Below are 12427 nucleotides of genomic sequence, written 5' to 3'. Positions count from 1 at the left end.
TTAACTCCCTGTAGACCTAAGAAAAATCATTCCACTGAAACTGCTGTCTCCAAAGTTACCATTGATCTCCATCATCCTCTTCATTGTTTCTTACAGCACAATAATATACCCTAACTTATTCCACCATTCTCCAGTTGATGGACATTCTCTCAGTTTCCAGTTCTTTGCTACTATAAAAAAATCTGCTATAAATGTTTTTGTGGGTATATGGGTACTTTACATATATGGGTATTTTACAGATGTCTTGAATTTGTTATAGACTTAGTGGTGGTTTTGCTGAGTCAGAGGGTATATGCACAGTTTAATAGCTTTGGGGCAGAGTTCCAAATTTCTTCCCAGAATAATTGGATCAACTCAACTCTTACAATGCAATAAAGAACCTGCTTTCTCACAACTTTCTAGCATTTGAATTTTCCTTTTTCATCGACTTCACCAATCCAATGACTATGCGGCAGTACCTCAGAATCATTTAATTTTTCATTTCTGGTTACTGGGGGGATGGGGAGTGGAGCCAAGATAGCAGAGAAAGTACATGGACCCACCTCCTCTCTACCAAATTACCCTTCAAAAAACTATGATATAACACCTCAGAACAAATTCTGGAGCAGCCTGAACTGACAAAAAGATGGAGTAAAGTAACTTTTTAGCCCAAACCATATTAGAAGGCCAGTACAAGGGATCTAGTGCACTGGGTGGAGGTGGGGTGCAAAGCATCACGCCAGGGCAGGTGCCAGGCAGGCAATGGATCCTGAGTGCAGGTGAAGCAGCAGCAGTGGTATAAAGAGGATTGGACAACTCTTCAGAAGGCGATTACAGGGGTTACAGGGCTCCCTTTGCTGGCTCTAGGTGCAGATCTCTTGTTGCATTGCCTATATACAGATCCAGGGAACAGTCCTGAGGTGAGGTTTCAGGGTTAGGAGGAGCATTAGCACACACTAGCACTTGTGGCCACAGGGGACCAGGGGACCCTGGTCATAATTGGAAGGGGTAAAAGTGTACTTATCGTTATTTAGAGACCAAAGCACAGGCTGGAAGAGTATTAAATATGCCTCTCCTTATATCATCATACCACCTTGGAAGAAGTAAAAGTAGATAAACTCCCAGAGCCAACTCTGAAGACAGCTGCACAAAGAATCTGAAGCTTGGAACAATGTTCCCTTCTCCATAGCTTCATTAAAAGATAAAAAGGCTGGAAAATGAGCAAACAACAACAAAAAAAGAAACTCAACATAGAAAGTTATTTTGGGAACCAGTAAGATCAAAACACAAAGTAAACAGATGACAATGAAGTCAACACTGCCACATCCAAACCTTCCAAGAAAAATATGAATTGGCCTCCAGGAGCTCAAAAAGGATTTTAAAAATGAAATAGAATATTTTTAAACATTCCTGATGAAAAGGCCAAAGCCAAATGGAAAGCTTAACTCTCAAATACAAGACTCAAGAGAAGCATAAAAAAGGTAAACAGGAAAGAGAAATCAAAAGACATTCAACATGGGGGAGATGATTCTTGTAACTCCAAAGAACTTTATCATTATCAGGACAGCTATAATGAGTATATATAGATAGAGGGCAAGGGTGTGAATTGAATATGATGTGATGATATAAAACAATAAATAAATTTAAGACATGATAAAGAGGAATGCTTTGGGAGAAGGGAAAAGGGAAAAATAGAATGGGATACATTATTTTACATAAAAGAGGCTACAGTGGAGGGGATGATGTGAACCTTACTCTCATCAGAACTGGCACAATTAGGGAAGTACACACACAATAAATAGGGTTTAGAAATCTATTTCACTCTATAGGAAAGTAAGAGGGGAAAGGGATTAGAAAATGGGGTTGAGGCTGATAGAAAAGAGGGCAAGTTTAGGAAGATTGTGGTCTGAAACTAAATAGGGGAAATATGATGGAGAGTAATACACAATGGTCATACTATGCAAACTTTTTAAAAAAGTCTCTCTAATGAAGACCTCATTTCTCAAATACAAAGAGAAATGAGTTGAATATTTAAGAATACAAGTCATTCTCCAGTTGATAAATGGTCAACAGATATGAATAGGCAGTTCTCAAAGTAATTAAAACTCTCTTTAATCATGCAAAACATGCAAAAAACTCTTTAGTTATGAAAAAATGTTCAAGATCACTATTAATTAGAGAAATGCAAATTAAAACAACTGCAATACCACACCACTCCTATCAGATTTGTTATTATGACAGAAAAGGAAAATGACAAAACTTGGAGAGGATGTGGGAAAATGGAGACACTAATGCATTGTTGGGGCAGTTGTGAACTGATACAATCATTCTAAAGAGTATCTTAAAAGTATCTTAAGTATCTTAAAAGAAGTCCATAAACTAAAATCTTTTAAAGCAATTTTGGGAAAAGATATTGCCAATAACCTGGACCAAGAAAGCAGATCTGGAGATGATTCTGTAAGGGTCATCATGATTCCAAAATGGACTAAAAAGATGACAGCAGTAGAGGATGTCCCCAGAAATCAAACAGTACATTGTGAGACTCTGAGTGAGCCTTTGGGATATAATGAACTGAACTAGGGAAGGGAGAGGGTTTTGGCCTTCCACCCATTCTTGTTGTAACTATGGACTTTTATTTTATCCTGATTGTAAAATTCTTTTGCCAAAAAGGGGAATGCTCCCCATGTTAAGAAACACTCAAATTGTAGTTATACTCTCTATGAAATGTATGATACATCTTTTTTGTGCCTTTATGAACCCTGGTGAGATAATCCTGAAATGTATAGACATCATGTATGGGCTGATTCATTGGGGGAGACTAGCATATTATCTCCCAAAGAATCAGAGGAGGGGTTGTGTGAATTTAATATGAAGCATACCCCGTTATTCTACCCGACTCCCCTCATTAAGCAGGATGACATTGATTCCTATAACTAAAATGCCAGGTGGCTACCTGAAGTCCTGACAACTTTCAGAAGTCCTGGTAGGTGATGTATCAGGACTCCAGGACTGGGGACTCAGACTGAAGTTAAGCCTGTCCAGGCATGGAGCCCCAATAGGAGTGGTGAAAATAGATTATATAAGTGGATGTAGCAGAAACACTGGTTCTTTTGCACAGGATTCTCTCTTTTCTCTGGAGCATTTAATGCTAGGTTTGGTACTGGCCTTATTTCGCTGGTTGATCTCTGCCAGTATGGCTTGTAAGCTAGTAGGAGGCTTAGGCTCCAGCAAGGCTTGGAACTGGGGTGGAGGAAGTGTGTCATGGCTTGGAGGCTTTTTAGTTAGAGTGATCTTTCTCCCTCTCTCTCTCCCTCTAACTTTTACTAATAGATAATTATAAATTAATGTACAGTCTCCAGAGAATTTTAATCATTACAAGAGCAATTTGGACTTATGACCAAAGAACTATAAAATAATATATATCCTTTGACCCAGCAATAATATTACTAGGTTTGTATCCTAAAGAGCTAAAAACAAAAAGGGAAAGGACTTATATGTACAAAAATCTTGAAAGCAGACCTTTTTGTGGGGTATGGGCAAAGATTTGAAAAGTGAGAGGATACCTATCAATTGGAGAATGGCTGAGTAAGTTGTAGTATATGATTGTAATGGAATTACAATGAAATGACATAGAGACCCATGAGCTCAGAAAAACCTGGAAAGACTTAAATGAATTGGAGCAGAGTGAAATAAATAGGAGAACATTGTACATAGTGAAAGGCATACCATACAATAAATAAATGTGAATAACTTAGCTATTTTCAGTAATATAGTAATCCCAAAACAATCCCAGAGGACTCATAGTAAAAAATGCCATTAGCTTCCAGAGAAAAAGAACTGATAAGAGTCTGAATCCAGATCAAAGCAAATGGTTTTTTATTTAAAAAAATTTTTTTTTAAATTTTAGTTTCCTTCCCCAAAAGGATTAATAGAGGAAAATATCTATGGAAAATCTGTATGAGATTGATTATTGTTTGGGGGGATAGAGAGAGAGGAAGGGAGAGAATTCAAAACTATTTTTACATGTAATTGGGGGAAAATAAACAAAATTTAACATTTCTCTACTTTTGAGTAATTTATAGCATTTTTTTTCATATCGCTGTTGATAGCTTTGTTTTTTTTCCCTCAGAAAATTGACTATTCATATACTTTGGCCATTTATCAATTAGGAAATAGCTTTTATTATAAATTTGACTCAGTATCATTTATATGTGTCTCTCAAAATTGTCCATTTTACCTCCTGTGAATCTCTCTAGCTCTTGTTTGATCTCTATCTCTTTGCCTATCTATAGTTCTGACAGGTAATCTCCTAAATGTCCCTCTTATTTGCTTATATCACCTTTTATCACTCATTACTTGGATGGTTGAATGGAGGATAAACTGGGGTGGGGAGAGACTTGAGGCAGGCAAACTCACCAGCAACCTATTTTTCAATTTTCATTGATTACCTTGAGATTCTTGACCTTCTCCTCTTTGCTTATGCTTATTCCTTTAATTTCTTTTTCTTGCCTTATTGATATAATTAATATTTTTAGTTCAGTATTGAATAGTAAGGATTATAATGGATTAATTTGCTTTTCTCCTGATCTTATTGGAAAGGCATCTCTAGCTTGTCCTCAGTTAATGCTGCTTCTTTAGTTTAGATAGATACTACTTATCATTTTAAAGGAAAACTTAATTTATTCCCATACCCAGTATTTTTAACAGGAATGGGTGTTATATTTTATCAAAAGCTTTTTCTGCATCTGTTAAAAAGATCATATGATTTTTGTTAGTTTTGTTATTAATATGATCAGTTCTATTTATGGCTTTCCTAATATTAAACCAGCCCTTTATTCATGTTATAAATCCAGACAGGGCATAGTATAGAATCCTTGTGATATATTGCTATAATTTCTTTGTCAGCATTTTATTTAAAATTTTATATCAATATTCATTAGGGAAATGGATCAGTAGTTTTCTGAGAGTTCTAGCCTCTGAATAAAAGCCATAAAACAAAAGTAAATAATCCAACTTCTGATGAGACATCAAATCTGGTGGAGCATGAAGAGGACACAGAACCATAACTTGCTGTTCCTGAGTATCATTCGAAAGAGGAGTGAGAATTCTGAAAGTAGAATTTATAGCTAATTCAGCAAAAATAATGAGCAGAATAAAAAGACTAGAGCCTTCAATGGCAAGCTTTGCTAATGAAGCAAAAAATAGAATATTATATTAGAAATTCAAATATATAAAAGTAGAGGATGATGTAGGCTAGTATCATTAATGAATACTCTCTCCTCCTTTTTAGTGGTGGCTAATAAGTTTTGGGTGATCATGACTGTGTCTCATCAGTGTACTGGCTTGCAACATTTTTACCTTGATGTAGGAGCTCTGAATTTTGGACTATATTATTCTTGATAGTTTCCATTTTAAAATTTCTTTCAGGAGAAATGTATTCTTTCCACTTCTACTTTAACCTCTGATTCTAAAATATCTATGATTTCTCGAAATATGTTGAAATAAACTTATTCATATTATTATGAAATAAATCAGATTCTTTGATCAGTTTATAATGGAAAGAGACTTAATAGATTTTTTAGTATAACTCCACTCTGTGTTCTCAGGTGAGGAAAAAGCCTTAGGGCGGTGAAGTAGCCTGAGCACACAGGTAGTGGCAGAACTAGAACTTTAACATAGGTCTTCTGACTCTTGAGTCATTGCTCTTTGTCCTATATTGAGTCATTCCCTATTTGAAAATTAAATGGACTATCTGGAAAGGTGATGAATTTCCTGTCTCTGAAGGTGCCAAGGCTAGTTGGCTCTTAAAAGGGATGTTGTGGATAGAGTTTATCTATTCAACCTGGATTTGGAGAAGTTAACTTTTAAAGCCTAGAGTTTTCTAACTCTAATACCAATTCTAATATATGAGCAATGGTTTAGAAATCTTCCTATTAAAATGAATTATTGTAATGACATTTCTTAAAATATGGTGCCTGGAACATATCTAGTATGTGGTAGACATTTAAATAGTTTTTGAATGAATGAATGATAAGATTCTTACTTTATGAAGTTTTGGACATCTCTTTCAAAATGAAGTTTAGGTTAGTTGATTGGGTGGCTGGGTGGCTCAGTTGATTGAGAACTGGGCCTAAAGACAGGAGGTCCTAGGTTCAGATCAGCTGTGTGATGCTGGGCAAGTCCTTTAACCCCCATTGCCTGGCCCTTACTGCTCTTCTGCCTTGGAACCAATACACAATATTGATTCTAAGACAGACGGTAAGGGTCTTTTTTAAAATGAAGTTTATTTTCTTTTTCCTGGAATATGAATTCTTTAATTTATCTCATAATAGTTTCCAAAAATATGTTTTAAGAAAATAATATTTTTATTTACTCATAAATAATTCATACATATGATTTGCTTTGTATTTTAGAGTCAAATCGTACATCTGTTTATTGACCTAATGCTTTGCTAAAAATAATTTTTTATAATGATAACAACTCAAGTTTGTTCTAGTTAAAAGCATTTCATGTAGAGGTGGGAAGTTGCTTTATTTGTTTAAAAAAAAAATAAAGTTAAAGTGATAAAGTCCTGGTACTTTAAAAACATGGATTTTTTTACATTAGTAATCAGATCCCAAAGTTCAAAGTAATTTATTGCTAATAAACCTGTTTAATGCTATTATTTTTAATAGAAAATTGCTTTGAAAACATGTATAAATGTCACTTGTTTATCAGAATGACTCCATGAAGGGAAAAAGAGTAATTCAGTGTTGTCTCTTTTCTTACATAGGGCAAAAAGGAAGTTGATGCTCCAGAGACAACCCTATTGGGAACAGTTTCATCAGTGACTTCTGAGTATGACCCAGAAGTTATTATTGTGGGGTCAGGTGTACTTGGATCTGCTTTGGCTGCAGTACTAGCTAGAGATGGAAGAAAGGTGACAGTAATTGAGAGAGATTTAAAAGAGCCAGACAGGATACTTGGAGAATTGCTACAGCCAGGAGGGTTTTGTGCTCTTAAGGATCTGGGTCTTGAAGGTAGGTATATAAGAGGTTCTATGTAACTTTTTCATTGCTACTTGGTAGAATAAAAAAATTCTATGTATAACTGCTACATTTAAAATTTCTTTAATTCATTGTAACCTACAACTCTAAGCTTCTTGAATTCATTAATTTCCAGACTTGCCTGAAAGCAGGAGGTAATGGTAACACAAAAGAGTTTATTAGTTTGGGGAAATGTTAGATTTATTTAAAAAATATTTTTGTCACTGGCCAGAAGTTTTTGATGGACTCACTTGAAGATACTACTCTAGCCTCTTTTCAGTAGAAAAATGTTTTGGTTATCAAATTTTGTGGTGTAAGTAGGAAGAGATAACTGAATAATTTGAATTTGTAGATAGTGGTGGCTTTTAGTTCTCACATGAACATTAAAACTACTAATAATATCCAGTTCACTGAAGAGGAAACTAAAACATGAGGGTATTGGATCTATCATATCTATTTTTACAGAGATACTGGATTTTGATGTACAGAGAAAAGTTTGAAAAATATCTTAATCTGGGATTGTTTTATATGCTTATCCTGAGATCTTTTGCACTTATACTTTTGAAGATTTCCAATGGTACTAATGAGCCAACTCTAGTTATGGCATTAAAATATCCACATAATAAAAAACATGGAAAACAACTTGAAAATTTACTAGAGTAGTGAATAGATTTCCTACAGATATTTTCTTGATCCTTAGTTGTAGAACTGTAGAAGAAATGTGAATATTTTATAAAGATGATTTTTTTGTTTGCTATGGAACACAGTAGATTAAATAAAATACTGAGAGACTATTTTCAGAGTTCTGGTATATATCTCTTGGTTAATTGATATAAAAGTAACTAATTTTAAAGTATAGGATTGAGATCTGGAAGGGACTACAGAGATGTTTTATCTGTTTTACAGACTTCTTCGTGAAGAAAAGTGAGACCTTGAAGGGTGTAGTAATGTGTCTCAAGTCACATAGTTAGGAAGCAGTAAAGCCTAAATTCAAATTCAGATCCTTTTACTCCAAAGCACATGGATTTTACCACTATTTCCTCCTCTTTAGGATGGGGTTTTAACTGTAGGGATCATAAAAGAACAATAATCTTGAAAAAATAGTTAACCTTTGGGATCATATATAAAATGGGATTATGTATAAAATGTCTGATTTTAATGCAAGGTTAAGACTCGATTCTAAAATTTGTCCTGGATTGAGTGAGATTGAAAGAGAACATTTTTTTTTTAAACCCTATTGGTTCCAAGACAGAAGAGTGGTAAGGGCTAGGCAATGGGGGTTAAGTGACTTGCCCAGGGTCACATAGCTAGGAAGTGTCTGAGGCCAGATTGGAACCTAGGACCTCCTGTCTCTAGACCTGGCTCTCAATCCACTGAACTACCCAGCTACTCCTGAAAGAGAACAATTTTAATTGTCTTTCCAAATTTATAATCTGACCTTTCTGTGTAGAAAGAATTAAATTGATCATTTATACTAAAAATCAGAAGATAATGTCCTTGAACTTTATCTTGTTTATGAAGAGCTCATATGGTTTATTTTCTGTTTCTACTTGATTTTAAACTGCATTATATTTCTGTGCTTCAGGAGTATTTGCCTCATGTAGAACATTGCTGGTCTCAGCAAATTTGCCATTTCACTTAAAAACAAAGAAATTGAAAACCATTAAAGGTTTTTAGGTACCAGAAAATACACACATTATCTTGGAAATATAAGCAAAAATTAGAATTGTGAAATTAAATGACTTGTGATCTTTCATTGAGTAAATTTGTTCCACAAAAATTTAGCAGTGATTTCAGTGTTACTAATTAACTTTTTTTTTTAAGTTGGCACATATGTTTTCATTCTGTAATATATTCTTTCTCTCCTACGTGGGAGGAGGAAATTCTGTAATTGAGTTGATGGAATTGGTTTTATCACCTGTTTAAAAGCAGCAAAAAACATTTTATGACAGGTCATCTTATGTTGCCATGCTCATGATATGAACTTCAAGACTGAACATCATAAAAACAATTTCAGATTGTGAATCAACATTCTTTCTAGTCCCAGATAAAATCCCTCCATCTGCTGGAGGCTTTTCTCATCTCTCTTCCCATCTCTCTCTGTCTCTGCCTCTGTTTCTCTCATTCTCTCTGTAGCTCTGTCTGTCTGTCTGACTGTCTTTCAATTTAAAAACTCTTGCCTTCTGTCTTGGAATCAATTCTGTATATTGATTCCAAGGCAGAAGAGTGGTAATGGCTAGTCTCATCTTGCTTAATTTTAGTGACTTCCCCTTTTGACTGTGTCCTATTTATCCTGAATATAGTTTGTTTGTGGACTGTGAGTCCCCTGAGGACAGGTAACTATCTTTTGCCTTCCTTCATATCCCCAGTGCTTAGCCCAGTGCCTGGTAAATGGGCGCTTACTACTAAATGATTACTAACTAACTGACATCTGTTGCAGAAGTTGAAGAGGGAAAGAATTTATATGAAGAACTTTGTGATATATTTTGATTCTTGTTGCCTTGACTGCATTGGCAGGAATAGTCAGGAATGATGAACAATATGTTAGAAAATATAAATCCAGGAGAAAGGAAAGAAAGGACAAAGCCTTGTGAGTTACACAGAAGCCTCATGTTTGCACAATAAATGCTTTCTCTGAGAAAAAAATTGAAAGACGTGACATTCATTGAATAATATTGCAAAAAATTGAAATTGATTATATTTTAATAGGAAATTGTTATTGATATGAGGCATTCCTGAATCAGTTGCACATGTACTTTTTTGAGCAAAGATCGAAAATATTCTAGTGTCTTTTAGCATTTAGAATACTAATGAGGAAAAGAAATATGTGCAATTGAAACAATTCAATTCTGACCAATTTAAACAAATTGATGGATGAAAAGACATATATACATAGACCAATATCACACAGAAGTTTAATCAATAGAAATCAATTATTATAACAAGAATACTAAAAAAAAAACTAAAAAGCACTTTAGATTTGTGAAATAGAGAAAAATCTCAGCCAAAGGTAGCACTAGTAAATAATATGCATGTGTTTGAAAAATATTATAGCTATGAGTAGCATATCCTCATAAGAAGAGAACAGTAGTGAAGCATAAAACAGATTTAAAGAGAGCTTGACAAGAGATCTAAATAAACAAAGTCATCCTTAAATTGGAGAATAAAACTTGGAAGAAAAAAATAAGAAGAAAAATGGAAAAGATCTGCCAAGATTTTTACAACAGTGTTCTTTTCATCATCAAGAAAGGTAGAGCCATCACACTTGAACTCAATCCCAAATGTACTTGGAAAGCAGGTAGAAATGGAATTAAATAAAACAAAGGAAAAAAGAAGCTGAATCTTTGCTGGAGGAGGGACAATAATTAAGGCATTGGGGAATTGATTAAAAAGTATCTGACGGGAGATATGATACTAGAGTCCTGGAAAAAATCTTGAACCTTATTAATTCCAAAAAAGGTGGCTCAGAAAGCATAAACTACCAATCTTATGTACAACAACATAAAATTTTTTTTATGAGATTTGCACATGCATCAAGGACATCCTCAGTGAGAGTATTGGTAGAGAATGGAGAAGATGTTATATGCAACCATATAGAGAGGACCAAATCTTTATAATCAAACCATTGACCAAGATATAGAGAATTCAAGATCCTATAGTGTTGGTTAATTATTAAACAGATTCTGAGTTCAGTAGAGCAAATTGCTGCCTTAAAGGCTCTTCTCATAAGATATCTCCCATATCAATATTATTCAGATTTATTTGAAAGATTGCAGATAAAACCTTATTTGACCTTGTCATAAGTATAAGAGAAGGCATATAAAAAGACTTCCTTCCCAACTCCCATGTTTAGTGTGTTTGTATTTACCTATACAACATGTGTGTATTGTCATCTTCATTAAAATAAAATGCCCTCAAGGGCAAGGAACCATTTCCATTTCATTTTTGTATCTCCAGAGTTTAGCCCACTGTCTGGCACATAATTTGTGCTAAATAAATGTTTACTAATTGATTCAGATAAACGTTTGTCAAAGATCATCATTACTGTGATAGAATAAATCCCACACAGGATCTAAAATTGAGGAGAATTCCTAGTGGATGGTGAGTTTCTTAGAAACTCCTCTTTTGTGGATGAATTCATTCTGGTTACATCAAGCCCTAGAACCTTGCAATCTCCAGGAAGAGATATATAGCACTCAAAAGAAATTGGCCTAACACCTTGCAAGAAAAAAACAAGAAGACAGATAAAGATTCTATTGTGCAGATTATGACAATATAGTTAGATGGACAGTTTTTAGAATTATCCCATCTTTATGTGTATTTGTTGTTGTTCAGTAGTTTCAGTTGCATCTGACTCTTCATGATTCCATTTTAGTTTTCTTGGCAAAGATAGTGGAATACTTTGCCATTCCCTTCTCTTGCTCATTTTACAGATAAGGAAACTGAGGCAAATAGGGTTAAGTGACACAGCTAGATATCTGAAGCTGGATTTTGTCTCCTGACTTCTGAGCTGGTGCTCTATTCACTGTGCCATCAGTTACCCTTTATGTATATAAAATACAGTAAAAATAGGCAATAAATTAGACATTCAAACATACAAGAGGAAGAAAGAGCTGCCCTGAGAAGTGGGTGAAGTTCTTTTAATGACCTCAGACTTCTTCCAGAAACAAAGGCCTGTCTTATAAGGGCCAACATTCTATCCCTGCTGTGTGACTGCAGGTCATGGAGGGCTACAGTTTCTGAGGAATTAAAATGTGTGTCCCAGAAGGGTTTAGGGTGGATTTGAGCAACCTATAAAAACCTGAAACCCCAAAAGAACTGAGATAAAGGATGTCATTAGAGAAACCTGTGAGCCAAAATGCTCTTTGGCTGAGTGCGTGGCACAATCTTGGTGCAGCATTAAAGTATCAGGAGAAACTCGTAGAAGGATTTGAATGGGTTTGGTAGCGTGGACAGGCCTGGCTGGATTTCAGTCTGCGTTACTCAAGCAAACATCTGAATCCATGAGAGCCCAGACCCGCTTTTCAGTATTTGTGCGGTCCTACCTGCTTCACTCTTCAGAGGACTTCTTCGCTTTGTCAATCCCTCGCCCTCCCCCTAGTACTTAACCCAATCCGAGGCCCAGAGCGGACACCACTGAACTTGTTGAATGGAATTGTTTTGTAGGTGTGGTGGAAGGCCTTGATGCCCATGTTGTCAATGGTTATGTCATTCATAACCAGGGGTGCAGAGAGGAAGTCGAAGTGCCATTCCCTCGCTCAGCAGACAGTCGGGTGCAGAGTGGCCGAGCATTTCATCATGGACGCTTCATCATGAATCTCCGAAGGGCAGCTATGGCAGAACCCAAGTAAGACCGTCGCTTAAAATGCTTAAAGATCAGCCATAAAGACTACTACTTACTAATAAGAATGCCTGACGATCAT

The 12427-nt window shown here is 35.4% G+C and overlaps 1 protein-coding gene across 2 annotated transcripts in view; it reads left to right on the top strand.

Moving 5' to 3' along the window:
- The window catches only part of SQLE (squalene epoxidase), a 47404-nt gene that overhangs the window by 9071 nt on the left and 25906 nt on the right, over nucleotides 1–12427 (top strand). For both annotated transcript variants that reach the window (XM_007488311.3, XM_001381270.5), the window contains exons 2-3: nucleotides 6752–6998; nucleotides 12171–12351. In XM_007488311.3, coding sequence (XP_007488373.1) covers nucleotides 6752–6998; nucleotides 12171–12351 — 428 coding nt within the window. The remainder of the gene's footprint in view (nucleotides 1–6751; nucleotides 6999–12170; nucleotides 12352–12427) is intronic.

This window comes from Monodelphis domestica, chromosome 3 (assembly GCF_027887165.1).
Source record: "Monodelphis domestica isolate mMonDom1 chromosome 3, mMonDom1.pri, whole genome shotgun sequence".
In the NCBI taxonomy this organism is placed as follows: Eukaryota; Metazoa; Chordata; class Mammalia; order Didelphimorphia; family Didelphidae; genus Monodelphis; species Monodelphis domestica.
Note: the sequence above shows the minus strand (reverse complement) of the source record. Positions and strands in the feature narration are given on the sequence as shown.